Genomic DNA, 22266 nt, shown 5'->3' with positions numbered 1-22266 from the left:
TTTTTTTTAAATGAATAAAACCGCACGTCCCTGCTGTGTGAATACCGCGCATGCGCATACCGCGGTTATCGCCATGACACGGTATATCGTTCAGCCCTAATGAACGTTCAGCATCACTCATTGATCAGTATGAACAGTCCTGCTAACTTGTATTTATATTGGCTGAGGCTTTATTGGGTCAAACAAACATTAAATATCTTATGTTGAAATTAAAATGTATTTTTAGTCTTTTTGTTTTATTTCAAGGTGGCTTGGAAACTATTCTCAAGCCCTTCAGCAGTCACATCTGGAGCCTGTTCAATTTCACACATTGTTCATTTAAATTAAAGTGAATGGACGTCTTATTACCTTTGTTTTATTTGCCATAAATGTGTTTTGAATACTTGTTGGAAGGGTACTCTCTTTTGCTTTTTCAATTTGAAATGGAGGTTCCAATTAAACTATAATTAAAGCTGGGAGTGCCATGATGTTTTATAAAATTACAAATTCAACCCCTTTACCCAATAGCAGTTACAGTTGGTTAAACCCCGCCCCTGATTAGCGATTATCCAATGGCAGGACCCCATTGCCAAGGTGTGGATCAGAGGGTCCTCATTTGCACACTAAAGGTCATGGTCTATTGGTAGGATTTATGATTTTAACTTATTACAGTATGTTTACATCTTAGCTACATTTGGCTTCACTGCATTGAGTTTTTAGAAGTTACTTTCAAATATTAGAATTCCACAATGAACCAGTGTTTTTGTCTCAGGAATAAAATGGGTGATGCTGCTCAGTCAAAGCCAACTGTCATTGTTCCTTGTCTTAAAGCCAATTAAACATTTTCACTGTGCTGTGTCAAATATAATTGTTTATATTTCTGTTTGGTAAAAATAAATATTTGCTACAAAACCATCATTACTGAATCCTTTGTTTAATCTGTGGTCAGAGGATCCTGCTCTGTACGGGTTACAATCAATGAATTTCCTAACAATGTAATTTAGTTTCTTGCCATAAACCATTACATCATGTGAAAATACATTTATGTGGAAAAGAAGCCGTAAAGATGGCTGTAATTTGGAAAAGGTTAAATCTGATGAAGTACTATTTCTCAAACTGTGGCTTCGCCTTCGCTCCATGAATGCAGTAAAGTACCTCTCTGACCTTTCCATACAGCAATACTCTTACCCGTATATTCAACTCAAGGTACATAAATATTTCTTTATTTACAGTTCAGAAAAACTCCATTCATATAAAAAATAGCAGTGTACCTATGTACAAAGTGCACCTTCTGAATGGATGTGTATCTTAGTGAACGTGGAGAAGATGTGTCAGAATGAATTACTTGACATAAAAGCTGCTTCACACATGGCAGATATTTGTTAGCATAGCAACAGACCTTCCCCAAACGGAATTCAAAGTTGTATCATTCAACAACAAAAATGCATTATTTAATTAAGGTCACTAAATTAAAGTCACAATTTGCTCCACATTTTTTGAGAGACTTAGGACATTCCTGGCATTCCTGATGTCACTGATCTCCCTTCTTAAATGCGGAGGGAAATAGGAGAAACGCTCCAGCTGTGCTGGATATGAGCTCCCTCAGTTGTGGTTGAATTTAAAGTTGAAGGGTCCAGAGCCAAATGGATTGAAACCCTGATAGCCTTGATGGAAGTGCTGATGGTGAGGACGACCCTGCTGGCTCTCTGGATCCATGGGGTCCTCCCCGTGGTCAAACTTGGTTCTCATCTCTAGAAAAAACACAACGTATCAGAACAGACAATTCCACAAAATAAAAACCACATATATTCATTTTGAACAAGAAATCAATCCTTCTAGGAGTTAGTATTAAAAGAAAACGCAGTGTCTATAATGCACTCGGGTGAAAATATGTACATCACAGGTATTTGGCTAATTCATTACATTACATGTCATTTGTTAGATGCTTTTATCCAAAGCGACTTACATACATTCAGTACTGTGGGCAATCCCCACAGGAGCAATTTGGGGTGAAGTGTCTTGCCCAGGGACACACCGACATGCTGACTGCAGTGGGACTCGAACTTGCTATCCCCTGATTCAAAGTCCAGCACTCAATCTACTGAGCCACAGCATGAAATTCCATGCAAACCCCCTACCTCCCTCCGCTCATCAGAAAATGTCGTATAGCACGGTATAAGGCTACTAAGCGCCAAAGCACGCTCCAAAAGTCTTGTCCAAATTTGAGTTGGAGACGTCTTTTCAGAGACAGAGTCTTTGGTGTGAAGGATATAAATGAATTAGGGAGGACACATAAAACACAAAATATAGGCCTTTATAATTACTATGGATACCTGGATACATGGCCTGATTTCAGTTGAGTTAAATTCAGGAATTAAGCAAAATTGCAAGCTCACATTACTAATGCCCCATGTGGATTACTGCGATGTGCGATTGCCAATTCTAACTGCAAAGAGACATGGGTGTGAACTGTAGTGTTAAGATGCAACCTGTGAATAAAACCAACTACAAATATGACATTGTATTTTAGTGAAATGAGGACATTAATAGTGGTAACATTTCCACACTAGGACTGCCTATAGTACTATACTCTTACTTATTTCTGTAAGATGTTTGAATAAAACTATTTACTGAAAAAATGGATGCCCAGTAAAATAATAAGGGTCTCAAGCTGCTTGAACAGAACAGAAAGTAGCGAGCTGTTCACCGCAGCCCCTCGGAGGCCTGGCATTTATCGGAGACTGACAGCAGAACTTTCCACCGACTCTGCAGAACACACAACTTCTTACCTGGGTCAGTGAGAACCTCTTTGGCCTGAGCGATGTCTATAAACTTCTTCTCAGCCTTCTTCTTTTCTTCTGGTTTATGGAAGTTGTCAGGATGCCACTGTTGTGCCAGTTTCCTGTAGGCTTTGGTGATCTCCTTTTTCTGTGCATTTCTGTGACAATGAGAGGGGGGGGGGATATTTACTATCAACACAAGCTGGACCTAATAATGCTTGACAAAGAGTTGGGGTTAGAAGGCTTTCTTAAAATGTAATACAAGTTAAATTGTCAATTGTACATTTTTTTGCAGAGCAACGGTTGTTATACAGTCCCAAAAGAAAAACAAATACATTTCTGAAGCAGCCTTGCAAAGCAACCCATTTGTCAAAGAAAATGAATAAGAAAAACCCCAATTATTCTCATATTGATACTTCCCGAAAATAATTCCCTGTCTGGAAAACACCTATTTGAAAAGAAATCCAATAACCAAAACTGCAGTGCCCACCTCTTCACTCCCAGGATCTTGTAGTAATCCCTCTTGTGGGACTGTTTGAGAAGTCGCTGAGCTTTCTCCAGGCCTTCTTTTATCTGCCGGTCGTTTTCGCTTTGTTTTGAAGCAGTCTCATAATCCTGAATAGCTGGAAAATATAAAGGGAGGACATAATAAGTATTGCTTTCTCCTCCAAAGCAGCTAATGGGAAGTTAAGTACAGTATTACAGTACAGTAGAATGAAACACAGGACCTTTAGACCTCATTGTAGCAAGCATCCATGCTACTAAAGTGTCTATGAGCAATGCTCAGGGTCATGTTGTGTCTGAGCCTTCAATTAGATGATAAACCAATCATAATTCTCACAAGAATGTACATGGATCAGCTAACAATAATTGAATTACATTTCAATCTGTGCCTTCATTTCCTCAATGTAGCTGTTGTGACGCGGACATTACTGTGACACAAGTCTATACAGTATCTACTTCCTTTTAAAAATGATTTTGAATGCTGGCACTGCATTTATGACTAATAGTAACATTAAAACACTTTGCAGACTCACCAATAGATGATCTCATCACAGGAGACTTGTGTTTGTGTTAGCATCCCAAGAGAAGGCTAATAGTCAACTCAGTCTCACGGCATTTCGTGTTATAGTCACGACATTTAATCTAATTAATTTAATCACCAACACGATTTTCCCCTTTTTTTCGTGTCACACAGAACGATTTTAAAAGCAATGTATTTCTATTGGTAAAGAAATGGGGCTCAGAGCCTCAGAATACTGAAATCTGTATTTTTTAAAATCTTTTTTTCCTTCTAATTTGTTATTCTTTTTGAAATAACACACTGTTATTTACTCACCAATAACACACAATTATCCTTGTTTTTATTTATTTGCTTAATTCCATAATCTCTGGCTTTTTTGGCGTCCGTCAGGAACTGAATTTCAAAATAAAAATAACCGGAAACAGACGTAGCATCATTGTGATACACAGCCACTGAACTGATTACCCAAGATCCTCAGCTATGGTTTAAGCTTGCTGATTGGATGTTTTAGCCGCAATGCATGTATGGATATGGTGTTCATGCCGTATCAAATCCGAAAATAAAACTTTATTCTGAGTGTTTTTGCTTTTCTCTTTGAAAGACATCACATAACGGCATTGTAATACACGGTTCGGCTGCATTACATATTACAGATCTGCCGTAGTCCTTTATTTATAGAGCCCTGATGAGAAGACCTTTGGAAAAACTGGAAGAAATGCCGCCGAAACTGAATACTTGACGTGGATCATAAATATATCAACAATTAAACAACATCTTCAATTTCTCTTCACACAATACGTCTCCTTGCAGTATCAACACTAATTCGGCTGACTTTTACATTTGATCTAATTCGTAGATAGGTTATATTTACACCATAACGGTGCACAGCTGATATAAAAGGACTTGTAGTTTTTAAAGATATTACTGATTTTCTTTGAATATAAGAATGTAAATACTGAGTCTGAAATAGTATAGCAATATGCTGTAAAATTATGTGAAAACATGAATAAAACTACATATCTTCAGATGTTGTATATACATAAGTGTCCTACACTAATAATACAAAGTTATTATGGCTGTGTGTACCTTGTGTGCACCACCTAGTGGTTAAAGCACGTTATTGAATTATTGTTTTTATGTGTTATATTTGATGAAAAAAATATTAAGAGTACATACTTTCATAGGGGGAAAGTAGAAGGTCAATATAGAATATAAAAAATCAAGAAGATACTATAAGTGATCTCTACAATAAAACAGTTTAGTGCAGGATGTACAAAGATATTAATAGGAGGAGGTGCAAAACAGAAAAACGAATTAACCTTTATTTAAACATTAAATAATACTTTAGATTAAGGTCTTCTTTTAAATAAGAAAAAAGCTTTGGGGGTATCAAAAGATAAATATTAAGCCTGACAAAGTACTTAACGTCTAATATATTGCTTTCCTGCAATGTTAACTATTTTTGAAGGACTTATTTTAACTGATATTATACATATGAATTATACTCATATGTATGTAGATAGTATAAGAAATGTGCAGAATTTGACAGTTTAATGGTGGAGGTATACACATATTGATAGATGTCTTGTAATGTACTGTTGAGGAACTTCAGCTGCGACCCAAGTTTTTCATTCATTGCATAACTACACCGTAGTTGTGTATATGATATGTCAATAAACCTTAGAAAATCTTGAAATCTTGAAAGGGATGTGCAAAATAGCCATAATATACAGTCTTTAATGAACTATTAGTAGAGAATAACGAGTAATGAATATACTTTATTACTCGTTTCCATTAATTGCAGATAAATATTTAGTCTTCTCAAGCACCAACTATCAAATATCTCTCCTGATTGTTGGCACTTGACAATCACCTTCCCTGAATTTTACTCAGGTGTAACTAAAGTCTGATTTAAGGGTTGTTTATATTTCACATCATTAATCAGAATCTGTAAAGTAACTCAAATAAGTGTAGTGGAGTAAAAATACCAGGTTAACCTCTGAATTGTAGTGGAGTAGAATTACAAAGTAACAATGAGCTGTCATGTGGGTATTAATGCTGCGCATTATGGACACAAGCGATTTTCACCCATTTATTAATTATATGTTTTACATTTGATAACACCAATGTGTTTAATACTGGCAACTTCTAATTGTGGGAAAAACGAAAACGTTCAGTAGAGACGTCCCATAGAACATTTTGCGAAACACAATAGCCAGCATGTGTAGTTCTGGGGGGGCGTTCGATTCCAGTTTTGGATAGTCTGGCGTGGTTTCGTTCCATTTCAAACAGCTGTTTGACGCTCGGCGTAACCTTGGCGCACTGCCACTCCAACATCCAATCCCAGAGCTTGAAGATTAATCACGGGGACAGTAGTCCTAAACGATAGCTGGGGATTATGGGTAGTGTAGTGTCTTCGGCCATCCTAAACTCAGAAATGTTTTTTGGATTTGATACGGCATTAACACCATATCCCTACATGCATTGCGGCTAAAACATCCAATCAGCGAGCTTAAACCATAGCTGAGGATCTTGGGTAATCAGTTCAGTGGCTGTTTATCGCAATGATGCTCGAAATGTCCCTTATAGGCCTACGTCTGTTTCCGGTTATTTTTATTTTGAAATTCAGTTCCTGACGGACGCCAAAAAAGCCAGAGATTATAGAATTAAACAAATATATACAAACAAGGATAATTGTGTGTTATTGGTGAGTAAATAACAGTGTGTTATTTAGAAAAGAATAACAAATTAGAAGGAAAAAAAGATTTAAAAAAATACAGATTTCAGTATTCTGAGGCTCTGAGCCCCATTTATTTTCCTCACAGACGACAAAAAAGTCCGACATTATACAATTTAAAATAAAAACAATAATCGTGGCTTGATATTGAGTAAGAACATGTTTTTATGAACCCCACAGCTTCCGGTCTTCCAAGACCCGAACGGACAAAAATACGTGCTGCAGGCACGAAACATACTACCAATAGAAAAACATTGCTTTTAAAATCGTTCTGTGTGACACGAAAAAAAGGGGAAAATCGTGTTGGTGAACACGAATCAATAGATTAAATGTTGTGACTATAACACGAAATGCCGTGAGACTGGGTTGTAATAGTCTACAGCCATGCTATTAGCTTTGTGAGGGAGTACAGCAGACGAGCATAATGCTATGATGATGTTAAGGTAATCATTATAACTATATAAAAAAACATGTTAATATTTAGCAAGTATGATTCTGATTTTCTCTTGGTTCAGCATACTGATTTTAGTATGTCTAATGATTACCATTCTGTCTAAACTAGTGTTTAAGCATGCTAACGTGCTGATGCTAAGCGAGTGTAATGATTACATCGCCAACTGTTTATCCTGTTAACCAACCTTTGCTAATTAGCACTAAACAAAAATCGGAATGTCATCAAATTTAAATATCATAAAAAGGTTAGAGAAAATATATTACAGAATGTTTCTAAATTAACCTTAAAAGGTCCCCTATTATACTGTTTTTCATCAATATATTACAAGTCTCAGCATTATACAAAACATGTCTCTGAAGTGTTTGGCTCCAAACACCAAACAGATCATTGTAGCATCCCATAATCCCCTCTGTTTCAGCCCCGTTTCAAAAGTGCTGATTCTCTGTCTGTTACTTTAGATGAAAACAAGGAGCGCCTCCCCTCTGAGAGATATTTGGTTAAAAATAACACAAAGGTGCTCTAGGAGGAGATTCAGGTGATAAGGTGGGGGATTACCTTGGTTGCTGATTGGCTAATGGTTACACAAGCCAAACAATCGTTATGACATCATAAAGTGGCCAAAATCTGATCAGCTCATTTTAAGACAGGGTTTTATATAAATGGATCAGGACAAAAAGTGTAATTGTCAAGAAAAACATGTACAGTATTATTAGCCCTGGTTGAAACATATTTTTACTTTTAATAAAACACAAGTGTTGCTAGAATCATTGGTATTATAGACTTTTTCATCTCCACCTAATGAAGCGATATGACCAACGTAGCATTTTCGACCATTATTTGTGTCCTTCGTAAGGCCATCCCTGGAAATCCCTCTTGCTATTAAAGAAACCACTTTCTTCATCCTCACCTTCAGATCATATTGCTGCAGCTCCAGGCTGTTTGTGTGCGCACGTGTGTGTGTTTTGAGGCTTGTTTACCCTGTGAGGCGTACTGAGGTGAATTTAACACCCATGGGTTCTGACACTTTAAAGGTGACATGTCATGCTTTTCCGGTTATTACCCGTCCCCTTGTGTGTTATGAACAGGGGTGCACATAACTTTTTTGCCCTGGTTCTCAAAGGAGCACCTGGAGATGTTGCTTGGTGCTCATCCTTAAAATGAAATAAATAAACCGGTCTTTATTTGTCAGACACACGGCACAGAACACACAGAGGTGAACACAGAACACACATGCAGAGGTGAACACAGAACACACATGCAGAGGTGAACACAGAACACACATGCAGAGGTGAACACAAGACAACATTAGCACGACCAGTAATCCTACAAGCTGTCATCACTACCCTCCTGACTGTTCTCCTCACTGTCTTCCTCTCTGTCAGACATGGTAGCTGATGATGTAGGCCTACTACTTCCTCTCTGGTTGAGTCTGCGATTAGCTGCTTGCATCCACAAGTCAACAGCTGGTTTTGGGTCGAAAGTCCAGTTTTAAAGGATATTTGTGGTTGCTGTCCTATAGTATACATTGGAATGATTTCAAACCTGTTTATGCCAATAATTATAAAGGAGTGCCTTGGAAATATGTGTTTACATAAATTGTGACCAAACCGTTTGAACTTAGACTAAGTGAACTATCTAAACACTCAGAGTCCTTTACCTCACTGAGCTGTAGTTATCAGTCTCTCGGTCTGACTGGAGAGGACTCTCCCTCCACATTATTGTAGAAACATCTTCTTCTTATATCCGCAGCTAGCACCAGATTCTAATAACAACAGCGCCGGTACCGGCGCACCCTCCCTCGCTCACTCGCACTTTGGCTGTGAGCGCCAGATAAGCCAACATCCCCCATTTTCATCACTTACAGCGCCCATCGTACAGGGCAAATGTAACGTGTAACCGGGGTGAAAAGGGTGTTACATTTACTTAATTATGAATATTGTTACATCAAGGCCGAAAATTAGGATGAGCACCAACGGTCAAAAATGTTTTTTTCCCTCCCAGAGCTGCCAGCGCAGCGCCTCCCCAGATCTGGCGCCCTAGGCGAAAATCAACGCCAGTGCGATGGGCCGGCCCTGAGTTCATATGCAACTCGCAAATATCTTTCTCTCTCTTCTCTCTCCCTCTCTCAATGTTGGTACGCAAATGCTCCTTTTTTCAAATGACCCGGTGCTCTTTTTTTGGCCGAGGTGCGCATGCGCACCAGTTATGTGCAGCCCTGGTTATGAAGGTTTTTATGCATGTAAATGGTGGCAGAGTCAAAACCCTCAAAGTACACCCTGTAGCGAGTAAAACTCTAAAACAGAAAATACCTCCCCAAAACGCCTCGTTGGAGATACGTCACTGTCCATTTGATTCTTCCGGGGACATCATGATGTCATGTCGTCCCCGGAACGAAATGGACCAATCCGTGGAGCCGTTACGTTAAGCCCCCGCTGATTGGTCCAAATTGACCAATCCACGGACTTCCTCACACACTCAGTGCAGGCAGCTCTGCTGATTTCTCCTCCCTGCCTGCAGGCTGATAACAGACAGTTGGGATCGCGGCGAAATTCTCTCTGCAGACCCATTCTCACAGCGTTTATCAACCTTTTTCTTACTCAATATCAAGCCACACTTATTGTTTTTACTTCGGCTGTGACTTTGTGTGTGCTCAGGGTGAGTTTAGCTGTGTTTCGTTGTGTATCGCTAAACAAGGAAATCACACCTCCACGGAGCTCAGCGCGATTCACAACGTCCCGACTGGTCCCGACCAATCGGAGCACACTGGGCTCACAGGGAGGGGGGGCAAGAGCTGCAACGAGCCGTTTAGTGGAGAGAGTGAATACTGCTGAATACACATACTTTACAGAGATGCTGTATGCGAAACCAATGTGAGTTTGGAAAATTGCACAGTATAAATCTATTCTAGTAGACCTCAACAATGGAATTATGATCAGTGGAAATGGCCATGACATGGGACCTTTAAAAGCTCACATGAGGTCTAGGATTCCACCTGCTGATGCGTTCTGCCATGTAACGACAACATACAGTGTGTTATTTCTCTCTGGGGCTGACCGGCCGGTAGGGCTGAACGATATACCGTGTCATGGCGATAACCGCGATATGCATGCGCGATCAACTTGTGTGCTTTTATTCTATGTTCTTATTGTGTATTGTGTTCTTTTTGTGGATTGTGTTTTTATTTCACAATGTATTTTGTTTTGAGCACTTCTTCATTCGTATGATATTTGAATGCTTTGTCAAGCAGTTTGTGACTATGTCTGAAAAGCACTTACATATTTGTGTTCTAAAAGATATGGTAACATAATATGGGATGGATAATGTTGATGCAGTTTACTGATTTTATCAACTAAACTACATTTCAGCTTGTGCCTGCGACGCTCATCATGTTAGCTTTGATGATTTAGTAATGTCTCATTTATATTCATCTCTATAGAAAATCCATCTACTTGGAATAAAAATGTTGCTTTAAAAAAAAGCTCCACATCAGACAAGAAAGTTCTGTATACACCCTGGCTCTTTCCTCGCCTCTACAAGTTCGCTATTCTGGTGATTCACTCCGTGCCACAATTGTAAAATCACACAAAGTCGTAGTTTAGCACTTATGAACATGTTGCACTTTTCCTGGTTTCATTTTAACTGGGTTATTTTCTTCCCAGATAATGTTAAATTGTGAACAGCAAAACCATTTTAAGATTGAAAGGAGGAGAGCTACTTACCTAAAGTTAGCAGTCCTGCTTGGCTAAATAAGAGAACAGTTAACTAACTCAATGCGTTACATTATGATGAGTTACATCAGTGTTTTTCAAAGTGGGGGCCCCGACCCAACAGGGGGCCGCCAGGGGGCGCCAGGGGGGTCACGCAAAGTTTGAGGGACACAGCATTTTTTATTTCAAAAAAATAATAAAATTACATTTTTCTTTTTTTAGATGTTATTAATAACTGTAGATCTATCAATCTATGTGTCCTTTGATGCCAATCTTTTAATATTTTTTTTTGAATCACACGGCCACCCTTCAAGCCAATCAGAATCGAGCTGCCGCTACTGAGAGTGAAAATCTGCTCAGCTTTTGGAGCAAATGAGAGCTAGTGAATATTTCGCTCTGCAGCTGGATGAGAGCACGGATGTAGCAAATGTCGCAGAATTGCTTGCATACATCAGATTTATTTCAGAAGACAACTTTGTTGAGGAAATATTATTTTGCAAAGCACTGGAAGGTAGGACCACATGAAGAGACATTTTCCAAGTTTTAGATGAGTACATCATCTCAAATGGACTTGACTGGTCTCGTTGTGTGGGTGTGTGTTCAGATGGGGCACTGGGGCTATGACAGGCAAAAAAAGCGGAGTGACAGCTTTGATCAGGCAGAAGGTCCCAAATGTAGTGGCAACACACTGCATGCTCCATCGCGAGGCACTTGTACACATCATATTTTTTTTTTTTTAAAACAGGGGGTCCCCGCCAGAGGATAATGCTATATGGGGGTCCTTGGCATGGCAAAGTTTGTTAAAAATAGATGATCTTGCATGATGCGTCTCAACATATTTACTTACATAGGCACTGCGATGTGGGAAGGCTTACTCTACATTTCAGACTTTATCAACAGATAAACATAAAATGCAAGCAGGGATTTTAAGGAAACCATATTATGGCTGTTGGCACGGGGGTAGAAGAACATCATGTGAAATAACGGCATGTCATTGTCACCTGTATGTATATACAGTGGGGTAAAAAAGTATTTAGTCAGCCACCAATTGTGCAAGTTCTCCCACTTAAAAAGACGAGAGAGACCTGTAATTGTCATAGGTATACCTCAACTATGAGACAAAATGAGAAAAAAAAAAAAAAAGAAAATCACATTGTCTGATTTTTAAAGAATTTATTTGCACATTATGGTGGAAAATAAGTATTTGGTCAATAACAAAAGTTAATCTCAATACTTTGTTATATACCCTTTGTTGGCAATGACAGAGGTCAAACGTTTTCTGTAAGTCTTCACAAGGTTTTCACACAGTGTTGCTGGTATTTTGGCCCATTCCTCCATGCAGATCTCCTCTAGAGCAGTGATGTTTTGGGGCTGTCGTTGGGCAACACGGACTTTCAACTCCCTCCAAAGATTTTCTATGGGGTTGAGATCTGGAGACTGGCTAGGCCACTCCAGGACCTTGAAATGCTTCTTACGAAGCCACTCCTTCGTTGCCCGGGCGGTGTGTTTGGGATCATTGTCATGCTGAAAGACCCAGCCACGTTTCATCTTCAATGCCCTTGCTGATGGAAGGAGGTTGTCACTCAAAATCTCACGATACATGGTCCCATTCATTCTTTCCTTTACACGGATCAGTCGTCCTGGTCGCTTTGCAGAAAAACAGCCCCAAAGCATGATGTTTCCACCCCCATGTTTCACAGTAGGTATGGTGTTCTTTGGATGCAACTCAGCATTCTTTCTCCTCCAAACACGTCTAGTTGAGTTTTTACCAAAAAGTTCTATTTTGGTTTCATCTGACCATATGACATTCTCCCAATCCTCTTCTGGATCATCTAAATGCTCTCTAGCAAACTTCAGACGGGCCTGGACATGTACTGGCTTAAGCAGGGGGACACGTCTGGCACTGCAGGATTTGAGTCCCTGGCGGCGTAGTGTGTTACTGATGGTAGCCTTTGTTACTTTGGTCCCAGCTCTCTGCAGGTCATTGACTCGGTCCCCCCGTGTGGTTCTGGGATTTTTGCTCACCGTTCTTGTGATCATTTTGACCCCACGGGGTGAGATCTTGTGTGGAGCCCCAGATCGAGGGAGATTATCAGTGGTCTTGTATGTCTTCCATTTTCTAATAATTGCTCCCACAGTTGATTTCTTCACACCAAGCTGCTTACCTATTGCAGATTCAGTCTTCCCAGCCTGGTGAAGGTCTACAATTTTGTTTCTGGTGTCCTTTGACAGCTCTTTGGTCTTGGCCATAGTGGAGTTTGGAGTGTGACTGTTTGAGGTTGTGGACAGGTGTCTTTTATACTGATAACGAGTTCAAAGAGGTGCCATTAATACAGTTAACAAGTGGAGGACAGAGGAGGCTCTTAAAGAGGAAGTTACAGGTCTGTGAGAGCCAGAAATCTTGTTTGTATGTAGGTGACCAAATACTTATTTTACTGAGGAATTTACCAATTAATTCATTAAAAATCCTACAATGTGATTTCCTGGATTCTTTCCCCCCATTCTGTCTCTCATAGTTGAAGTGTACCTAGGCTGAAAATTACAGGCCTCTCTCATCTTTTTAAGTGGGAGAACTTGCACAATTGGTGGCTGACTAAATACTTTTTTGCCCCACTGTGTGTGTGTGTGTGTGTGTGTGTGTGTGTGTGTGTGTGTGTGTGTGTGTGTTTTGGCACAGCCACTAATAACATGGCTTGAGGCTTACACCTAACTCTAATTACATCAATTGGAGAAATGCTCTGACAGATGCTTCTTGTCTTTTTAGGGTTTTTCAGACATAGTAGTTATATGCTACCAAATTAAATCTGGAAACCCTTTTTAAAATACATTTATCACACACATTGATCTACATGTTTTGTTTATTGTTCTTATTTAAAGTCAAAGTAGATCTGGTGATGAACAGAAAGATTACGTTAAATGGGGATTTAATTGGATATGAGCATCCATCCTTTATTTGACTGTACGCTGCCTGACAGCATTATCTTTGGATGTTTACATAAAAATCCCATTTACATTTCCATTTACTTTCACAATGAATTTTTCTGCAGGGTTATAAGGACCCCCTGTGTTAGACTCCTGCCATGACACCCCTGTACAGTGAAGTAGAGTTATTACAACCTATTCGCAGTTAGCTGGTTGACTAGCTGGAACTAATGCTGTCTGATTGAAGCAGCTTTTCATGAAATCCTCCCTTCATAAACGATATAATTGTTTTGGGTTGAAATGAAAAATGTTTTACTGACAGGTGTTCTATTATTTCATCCGCCCAACTTATATAATCGGTGAAGACTTAAAAAAAAGGAAACGGCTCTAAAATGATCACACAGTTGAATAAGCACAGTCTTAATATTTTCATCAAAACACTATAACATCAATGACAGTAGGATGTAGGGGTGTTGAAAATAATCGTTTCTACGATGCGGACGTGGACGATTCGGTCTCGATGCAGTGACGGAGGATAATCGGTTATAGCGTAGTAACGTTGCTTCCTGATTTTCCGGCCGCGGCTTTACTATAACGTTTTTTTTTTGTTGTCACTTTAATATCAAATCGGTCGGTGACGCAGAGATCAGGGAACAGACGTGACAGCGGCACAGCAACACCACACAATTTTCAGACGATATATACGTGTGTAAAGTTTGTGAAGGCAGGAAGAAAAAAGCTTCCGCGATCACCGTCTCCTCTCCGTTCCTCCAAACCCCGCCCCCTCCCTGAAAATAATGAGTGACAGGCTGATAGTGACCCGATAGAAACTTTATTATTCACTTAATCACTGAGATATGATGAAGCTAATTTAATCTCATACATTCATGGGATTTATGTAACAGTAAGACAGAGAATGTAAGTGTGCACCCACATGCAGTATTTTAGTTGTTATATGCTGTTGTAAATACTCCTGTTGTCTGCTGTGTTCAGACTCAAGTCCTGTGTGTGATGCCACATTCAGGACATTCAGTGTCCTTTTTTTAACAGAAGACTGTTGCTAGAAGCTGCAGCTAGACTGCAGAAGCATTATTTTTTTGATTTTGAGGATGGAACAACTTCACACACAGATATAGGGAGGCTAGACCTATACAATTCATTTATTTTGGTTTATAAATGAATGTCAAGACATTTATGTTATTGATTTCTGAAGCACTTTCTAAATAATAAAAAGAGAGTTCATTATTTACTGCATGCATGCATTGATGAAAAATAAGCCATGTGCAGTAATATAGAAAATTAAGGATGCAACGCATTGGTTTGAATCGTGATGGGATCGGGATATCGAATTGAATCGAATCGTTGACAGGATAATCGTAATCGAATCGAATCGTGAGACCAGTGAAGATGCACAGCCCTAGTAGGATGTATGGATTACACTGCATTAGGAATAACCAGGTGAACCTAATAAACTGGCAACTGTGTGTAGATTTCAGTAACTTCTTGAATATCTCTCATCACAGAAAACTTCATAATATAAACAGTCAAAACGGGGGGCTATTAAAAAATAGAAATGATATTTGGTGTTAATAAATGAATACACTTTGTTTGCAAAAATATGCTATTTTCATTATTCTGTCCATATAGTGCCCATGGACTTTGTCAAGTGAAAGTGAATATTCCTTATAAAGGTTAGTAGACTCAGCGGCATTAAGTGCGCTCCTTTAAGTGTGGATATGTAACAGATTGACATTAAATGAACTACATACAGTTACATGTGACAGGCTTACCTTCTTCATACTGTTCCTCCTGGATGTAGGCCTCGGCTCTGTCTTTCAGCACGTTGACGTTCTCCGGGTCTGATTTGAGGACTTCGCTGCACACTGAGACCGCTCTGCTGGCCTGCTGGCCCTGCACAACACGCCAAGACAACACGCTGGTTAGATGGGTTATTTAAAGTCAAAGAGTGAGGTAATGCATCTCATGGAAGCAGTAAGGGGTCTTACCTGAGCCAACGCATGACACATGCGCTCCTTGGCAAGGAGAGATAAATGGTGCACGTTGGGCTCGGTCTTCATCACGGCTTCATATTTGCTCACTGCCTCTTCATACCTGAAAGAGCAGGAAGCAGATGGGTCTTTGAACAACGCTGTGTTACACTGTTGATACGGCAACATGGATCAGTGCACCCACAAACATCATGTTATTCGCTGTTTAGTATTCTGAATATAAAATCATATTCATGTCACCTATGACATGACATCTATTCACAATAAAATGGGATTTGCATGCTTGTTTATAAAATCTGAGCTGAGGGAAAGGAAGCAGTTATTTTGCAGCTGATGCAATACATGGTATTCAGAGATGTTTTGTATTTACAAGGATATACCATTTCTACACACACACACACACACACACACACACACACACACACACACACACACACACACACACACACACACACACACACACACACACACACACACACACACACACACACACACACACACCACACACACACACACACACACACACACACACACACACACACACACACACACACACACACACACACCACACACACACACACACACACACACACACACACACACACCACACACACACACACACACACACACACACACACACACACACACACACACACACACACACACCACACACCACACACACACAACACACACACACACACACACACACACACACACACACACACACACACACACACACACACACACACACACACACACACACACACACACACACACACACACACACACACACACACACACACACACACACACCACACACACACACACACACACACACACACACCACACACACACACACACACACACACACACACACACACACACACACACACACACACACACACACACACACACACACACCTCTGCTCTTGGATGAGTTCCTCTGCAGACCGGATTTGTTTGTTGAGCTTCTTGACCTGCTTGTAATGACTGTAACACTGTTTGTGATCAGGATCAAGCTTCAGGCACTCGCGCACCTCACTGCAAATCAGACGAGAGGAGGGTCATAACATGACATTTCTATATTACCTGATGTACGTGCGATATTACCAACTTATAGATAGATAAAAGATAACTAACACTTAATTGGAAATATAATTCTGCCATGTTTTATTCTTAAAGAAACACTAGTAATAAAGAAGTTCTCATAATCACACTTTGTGAATGCTAGCTCTTACTATCCTGGTCACAATGTCTGATATTGATAAGGTGTCACAAATAAAGGAGCAGTCTGCAATTGGGTCTTACGTTAGGGACATCTCATGGTCTCCAAGTTTATAGTAGATGATGCTGAGTTTGTAGAAAGCCTGGGTGTTGTCATTCTTTAACTTGGATGCAGCTTTGAGGTCACTGACGGCTTTCCCCATCTCTCCCATTTCAATAAAACACTCTGCTCGCATCTCACGAGAGGTCACATCCCAAACGCAGGTCTGTAACAGGCAGATGATATCTCTTACAAACTACTGTACAACTCAGCAGCAATGATAACACAGACAATGTCATACGTTCAGGAAAATGACGCTACGCCAACAAGATAGGTATCTTACCTCAATGATAGTGTCAAGCTGGGCGGCAGCTGTCACATAATCCTGGCTACTGTAGCTCCTGCGGGCCTGAGCCACCAGTCGCTGCATTTCATCCGACTTTGTCAGCTGACTTTTGGCTTCTCCCTCCTCTCGGTCGCTAGGGCTGGAGTTCAGCTGGAATATTGCACAGCAAGACAATAAATTACCTACTTGTTGTCATGATAAAATAACAGACAAGTTAAGAGTGACTGTGGAAAATTGTATTCAGTCCTTAACAACATATTCCAATTTGAGGTTCTTCCTTTGCTTTGCCACTTCAAAGCATTGCCTATCACAGCATTAGCATCCCTAAACCAAACGCCTTATAACCATCCTCATCATAGAGATCATCATATTTATAAGAGCAATCACATCTAACTAACTACATATCTACATATCTAACTATGTTGCAAATGTATTATCTTTTCAATTTACACACGGCATCTATTGCACGTCTGTCCGTCCTGGGAGAGGGATCCCTCCTCTGTTGCTCTCCCTGAGGTTTCTCCCATTTTTCCCTTTAAACTGTGGGTTTTCACTGAGACAAATGTCACATTTGTGATATTGGGCTATATAAATAAACATTGATTGATTGATTGATATCCTTTACAATTGAACCTGGGAAGCCTTTAAGTTGTTCCTGCTTAGCATAGTAAAAAGTGTAATACCTAAATGTGCATTAAGCTTTGCCAATGATGGGGCCGGCTGAAGGACAGCACTCACCTCTTTCCAAATGCTTTGACATTATATCTAAAAATATTGCCCGTGTAAAACTATAACATTTCTGAATGGTCTCTCCTGAAAATGTGTCTCTTTGCCTTCTGGAGAAGACAGTAAGACAGGACTAACACTTAAGCTTCAGACATATTAACACATTTTAGTTTCTTTAATTATGTTTATCTGTCTGTTCAATAAAAATAAATATAAAGGAAAGGCCCATCACATGCCCTTGGCACAATGTGACACATACATTCACATCCTATTCCCTTATAGAAGATAAACTGAACTTTTGTCTGCACCATTACCTCACCTGAGAATACTGCAGCTTTAAACTGAATCCAAGAAGGAATAGTAGATATAACAAGGGCATGCACAGTATGTCTTCTGGGAGTGTTCTGTGTAAATATGGTGATGCTAAAGGAAAATACATTAGCATGCTCCAGGCTTAATCCTCAGCAAGCACCTTAAAGATCATCCCTGAGGGCCTACATCAGTGTTCACTGCCAATGTACTTATAATCCACTTGTTTTTAAATAGCATATAGATGCAGGGTATCCCTTTATATAAAGTCTTACGTGGCCTATGTTTTCACTTTCTAGTTTCTATATTTTTATTTTAAAGACTGTTAAATCCATTCAGCTCTTCAATCTCTGAGGTTTTCAACCTCAGAGCACAAATGTACAATATAGTAAAATAAATAATACAAATAAAGTGTTCACAGTTCATAATACAGAAGTCAACCTCAATATCTTCCACAACAGTACAAATAAAAATGGAATTAACCTTATTTCAAATCGAGTAGAACATATTTTACATTGAGTTTTCATGCTTGAGATTAGTTTCCCTTTAACATCAGGAAACAGTTCAACACTGACACCTCCTGGTAATCTCTGCTTTTACACCAAATTGTGACTTCTTAGTGTTGTTGCTGTGGAGTTTAAAGTGGACATTCCTGTACTTACCACTGTCTTAAAGTCCCTCTCTGCTTCATCGAGTCCTCCCTGCTTCAGGAGGAGATTTCCTCTCTGGAGGCGTGCCTGTTAAGATAGGGGGAGGACATGTTTTGCATAAAGTACAAATAGACTTATCACCACAGCTGACATTACTGGCCAGTTTCCCAGCACAGCTGTGTGTCTTAACTATTTGCACATATGTATATTGTAAAGGCAAATATACCAGTTTCTTCCAATTGTTTGATTAAACCAATTGCTCGCACAGTTCTGCATTCTGCAGTATGAATTGAAGCTGTGCAACTATGTAAAACATATCATTTCAGACCAACTGAGGTGAAAATAGAAACTTACAGATTTGAAGTCTGGTTTGAGTTCAATAACTCGGCTCAAATCTGGCAGTGCAGACTTTGACTTCCCCATTGCTAGAAACACTGTGGCTCTCCTGTAGTACGCCATGTAGTTCTTGGAGTCTCCGTCTGACATGACATCGATGAAAACATGGTTTAATCATATTCCCTGTTGTACAAAAATGTTACACCTTTTGTGCATAAAGAATGTCTGCTACTTACCCACAGCAGCATGGAAATGAGAGAGAGCATCGGCTAGCTGGCCAGCAGCGAGCAGTTTCTTTCCCATCTCCATATGGTTGTCCACACTCCCATCCCTGCCACATTTCACTCCTGAAAATAACACACAATACTGATATCCTGCCAGAGGTGGAAGAAGTACTCAGATCTTGTACTTAAGTAAAAGAGTGTAGGACTACCCTCTTACAAGTATAGGTCTTGTAATCAAAATGTTAATCAAGTAAAAGTACAAAAGTATTAGCATGAAAATATATTTAAACTACCACAAGTAAATGTGTTCATTATACAGTACACAATAGCCCATTTCATAATAATATATAGTATATGTTTTGATTATAACTATTGATGCATTAAAATATTATCAAAGCTGGTAAAGGTGCAGCTAGTTTGGATTCCTTTGAATGTTGCAGGGTAGATTGTGAATTTTGCACACTAAAGTCTTATTTAAATGTTAATTGTATTTCACATCATTAAACAAAATCTGTAAAGTTATTAAAGGTATTAAATGAATATATATTGTAGTGGGGTAGAAGTACAGAGTAGCAAAACATTAAATTACTCAGGTACAAGCTTCTCAAAATGTTATTCAAGTACAGTACTTAAATCTACTTAGTTACTTTACCCCACTGTATCCTGCAACACAATACGGAGCATATTGCCACAGAGCAGTAAGTACAATACAGTTCTCCATTCTTAATGTATTCATGTTCATTGCCTCTGACATGCGGTACCATTTAGCATACAGTAAGTCAGTAGCGTTGAGTGACAGAGAGGTTACTTTGACATGTAGGCTAGGTTAAGCTAGCTGTCATACTTTGTGAGTTAACGATAGGTCAGCTTACACAAAGACAATAACATTAACAAGCTAACGTTGCAAAGGTACAATTGATTGTTCAATCACGTATAGGTTAAACGTTGTTTAACTAATCAGCTAAAAACGACAACAACACAAGTGATAAGCTAGCTCAATGTTAGCCATCTGATATCGATTTTACTAGCTAACGTTACCATTGACATGACTATAAACAGTTTGAATACAAGCAGGCTGTCTAAACTTTGTTCAAAGTGATATGCTAGTTGCCAAGTAAAGTATAACGTTATTCAGCTCCTTACCTTCATATCTCAGGTCAATCAAAACAAGAACATATGGGATGTAAGTCAGTACTTTGTGAGCAACATGGTCGATGGAAACCATGGTTAGATGTGCATCAGATAGGTCCAATCCCGCTATGTAACACACACTTCAGCAGATCTTATTTTAAGTAATGTCTCACTTAATTCTCCACAGTCCCATGTGTTGACTGCTATTGAGCATTGCTTCTCCAGTCCTTTCCCAGTCACTCACAGTGGGGCAGCAAACGAAAGTGGCCGGTCGTGGGGGACTGTGATTGGCTGGATTGTTTAGAAAGCCCCGCCCACCTCTGTTGGCTCAACTGTGAGGAGCCACGGCAGCACAAGATATGTCATCATTTTTTGTGTGTATTTGTGTGTGTGAGTTGGGTTTACTACATTTGTGGGTCCCACTCAGGATCAGGCAACTGTTGTGGGGACCAATATGTAGTGATGGCGAGATGAAGCCTTATGAAGCTTTGAAGCCAATTGGTTCGCAAAAGGGTTCACCAGACTGTAGGGTTCACCCTTATTATACATCCATGAGGCTTCATGAACACAAACCCCCCCTGTTCAGGGCCGGCCCTGACCGATTTGCTGCCCTAGGCAATATTTTTAGCTGGCGCCCCCCCCCCCCCCAAACACGGTTGTGGCATGACCACCAAAACAGAAAGACTGTAACTGTATTTAGTTTCCTATCCATTTGAACATGATTTAAGTGATTTTTTTAAATATTGAAGTTAAAAGGATCAATCTGGTGTACTTTGAGAGCAACATTAGGAAATCTATGGATACACCTCTCAACACCCATATGAAACAGAACTGTAAGCAGATTTTCTTCTTCTTTATGGATATTTTACAAATCACTCCCCTTTCAAACTGTATTCTTGTTTTTTGTACTGTCATATAGTATTTTATACCTGTTTTTCACCTATTCTCTTATTTTTTTATAACTATAATGATCATATAAAGGTGTGCCTTTACCTCACTGAGCTGAGGTTATCAGAGCCGCTCAGTCTTTCAGGAGAGAGCTCTCTAAAGCTCTCCCCCCCCCCCGCGGTCGCTTACACAGTAAATTCCAATGTTAATAAAAGCACACAGAAGCTGTGTACGTTTTTTGGGCGTTTGATTTATTTTAAATTAACACAAATACAAAATTAAAACCTATAATTGCACACTAAAACCATTATTTAAAAAAAGGAACAATTTCACATAAACCTCTGGTTTTTACTGGGGCAGTTCAATTTGATTTGGGGGGGGTGTGCCATAGTTTATGGGTGCTGTACGCAATATAGGCGTAGTTCTGTTACTATAAGATAAGATGTACTTTGTTTATCCAAAATCGGGAAATTGTGTTATGAAATTTAAAAAAAAATGTTTTTTTAATTTCTAACTTTTTTTTTTTTTTCCCCCAATTTTCGGCGCCCCCTATGGGTTGATGTGCCCTTAGCATTCGCCTATACTGCCTATGCCGAGGGCCGGCCCTGCCCCTGTTGGTCAACGTGTGTAAAACAGGCAGATATGACATCTCAACAGTGTGATCTTTCTTATACCGAGTTCCCAATGAGTAAAGCCTTAGAATAACTCTAAACAACGAGTATGAAATCATATTTTCATGTAATCAATTTGTATCAATATTGTACAGGCCATAAGACTATT

At 39.5% G+C, this 22266-nt stretch overlaps 1 protein-coding gene across 1 annotated transcript; it reads right to left on the bottom strand.

Moving 5' to 3' along the window:
* Nucleotides 1–897: 897 nt before the first annotated feature.
* Nucleotides 898–20692, bottom strand: dnajc3a (DnaJ (Hsp40) homolog, subfamily C, member 3a). The gene is made up of 12 exons (XM_034213415.1): nt 20611–20692; nt 19480–19590; nt 19262–19386; nt 18920–18994; nt 17220–17372; nt 16921–17102; nt 16534–16653; nt 15610–15715; nt 15394–15514; nt 3250–3382; nt 2769–2917; nt 898–1730 (listed from the first exon to the last, which is right to left on the bottom strand). The coding sequence occupies exons 1-12, from the start codon at nt 20690–20692 to the stop codon at nt 1582–1584; spliced, it is 1506 nt and encodes a 501-aa protein (XP_034069306.1). The 3' UTR covers nt 898–1581.
* Nucleotides 20693–22266: the final 1574 nt, after the last annotated feature.

Source organism: Gymnodraco acuticeps, unplaced genomic scaffold, assembly GCF_902827175.1.
Source record: "Gymnodraco acuticeps unplaced genomic scaffold, fGymAcu1.1, whole genome shotgun sequence".
NCBI classification, from domain to species: Eukaryota; Metazoa; Chordata; class Actinopteri; order Perciformes; family Bathydraconidae; genus Gymnodraco; species Gymnodraco acuticeps.
Note: the sequence above shows the minus strand (reverse complement) of the source record. Positions and strands in the feature narration are given on the sequence as shown.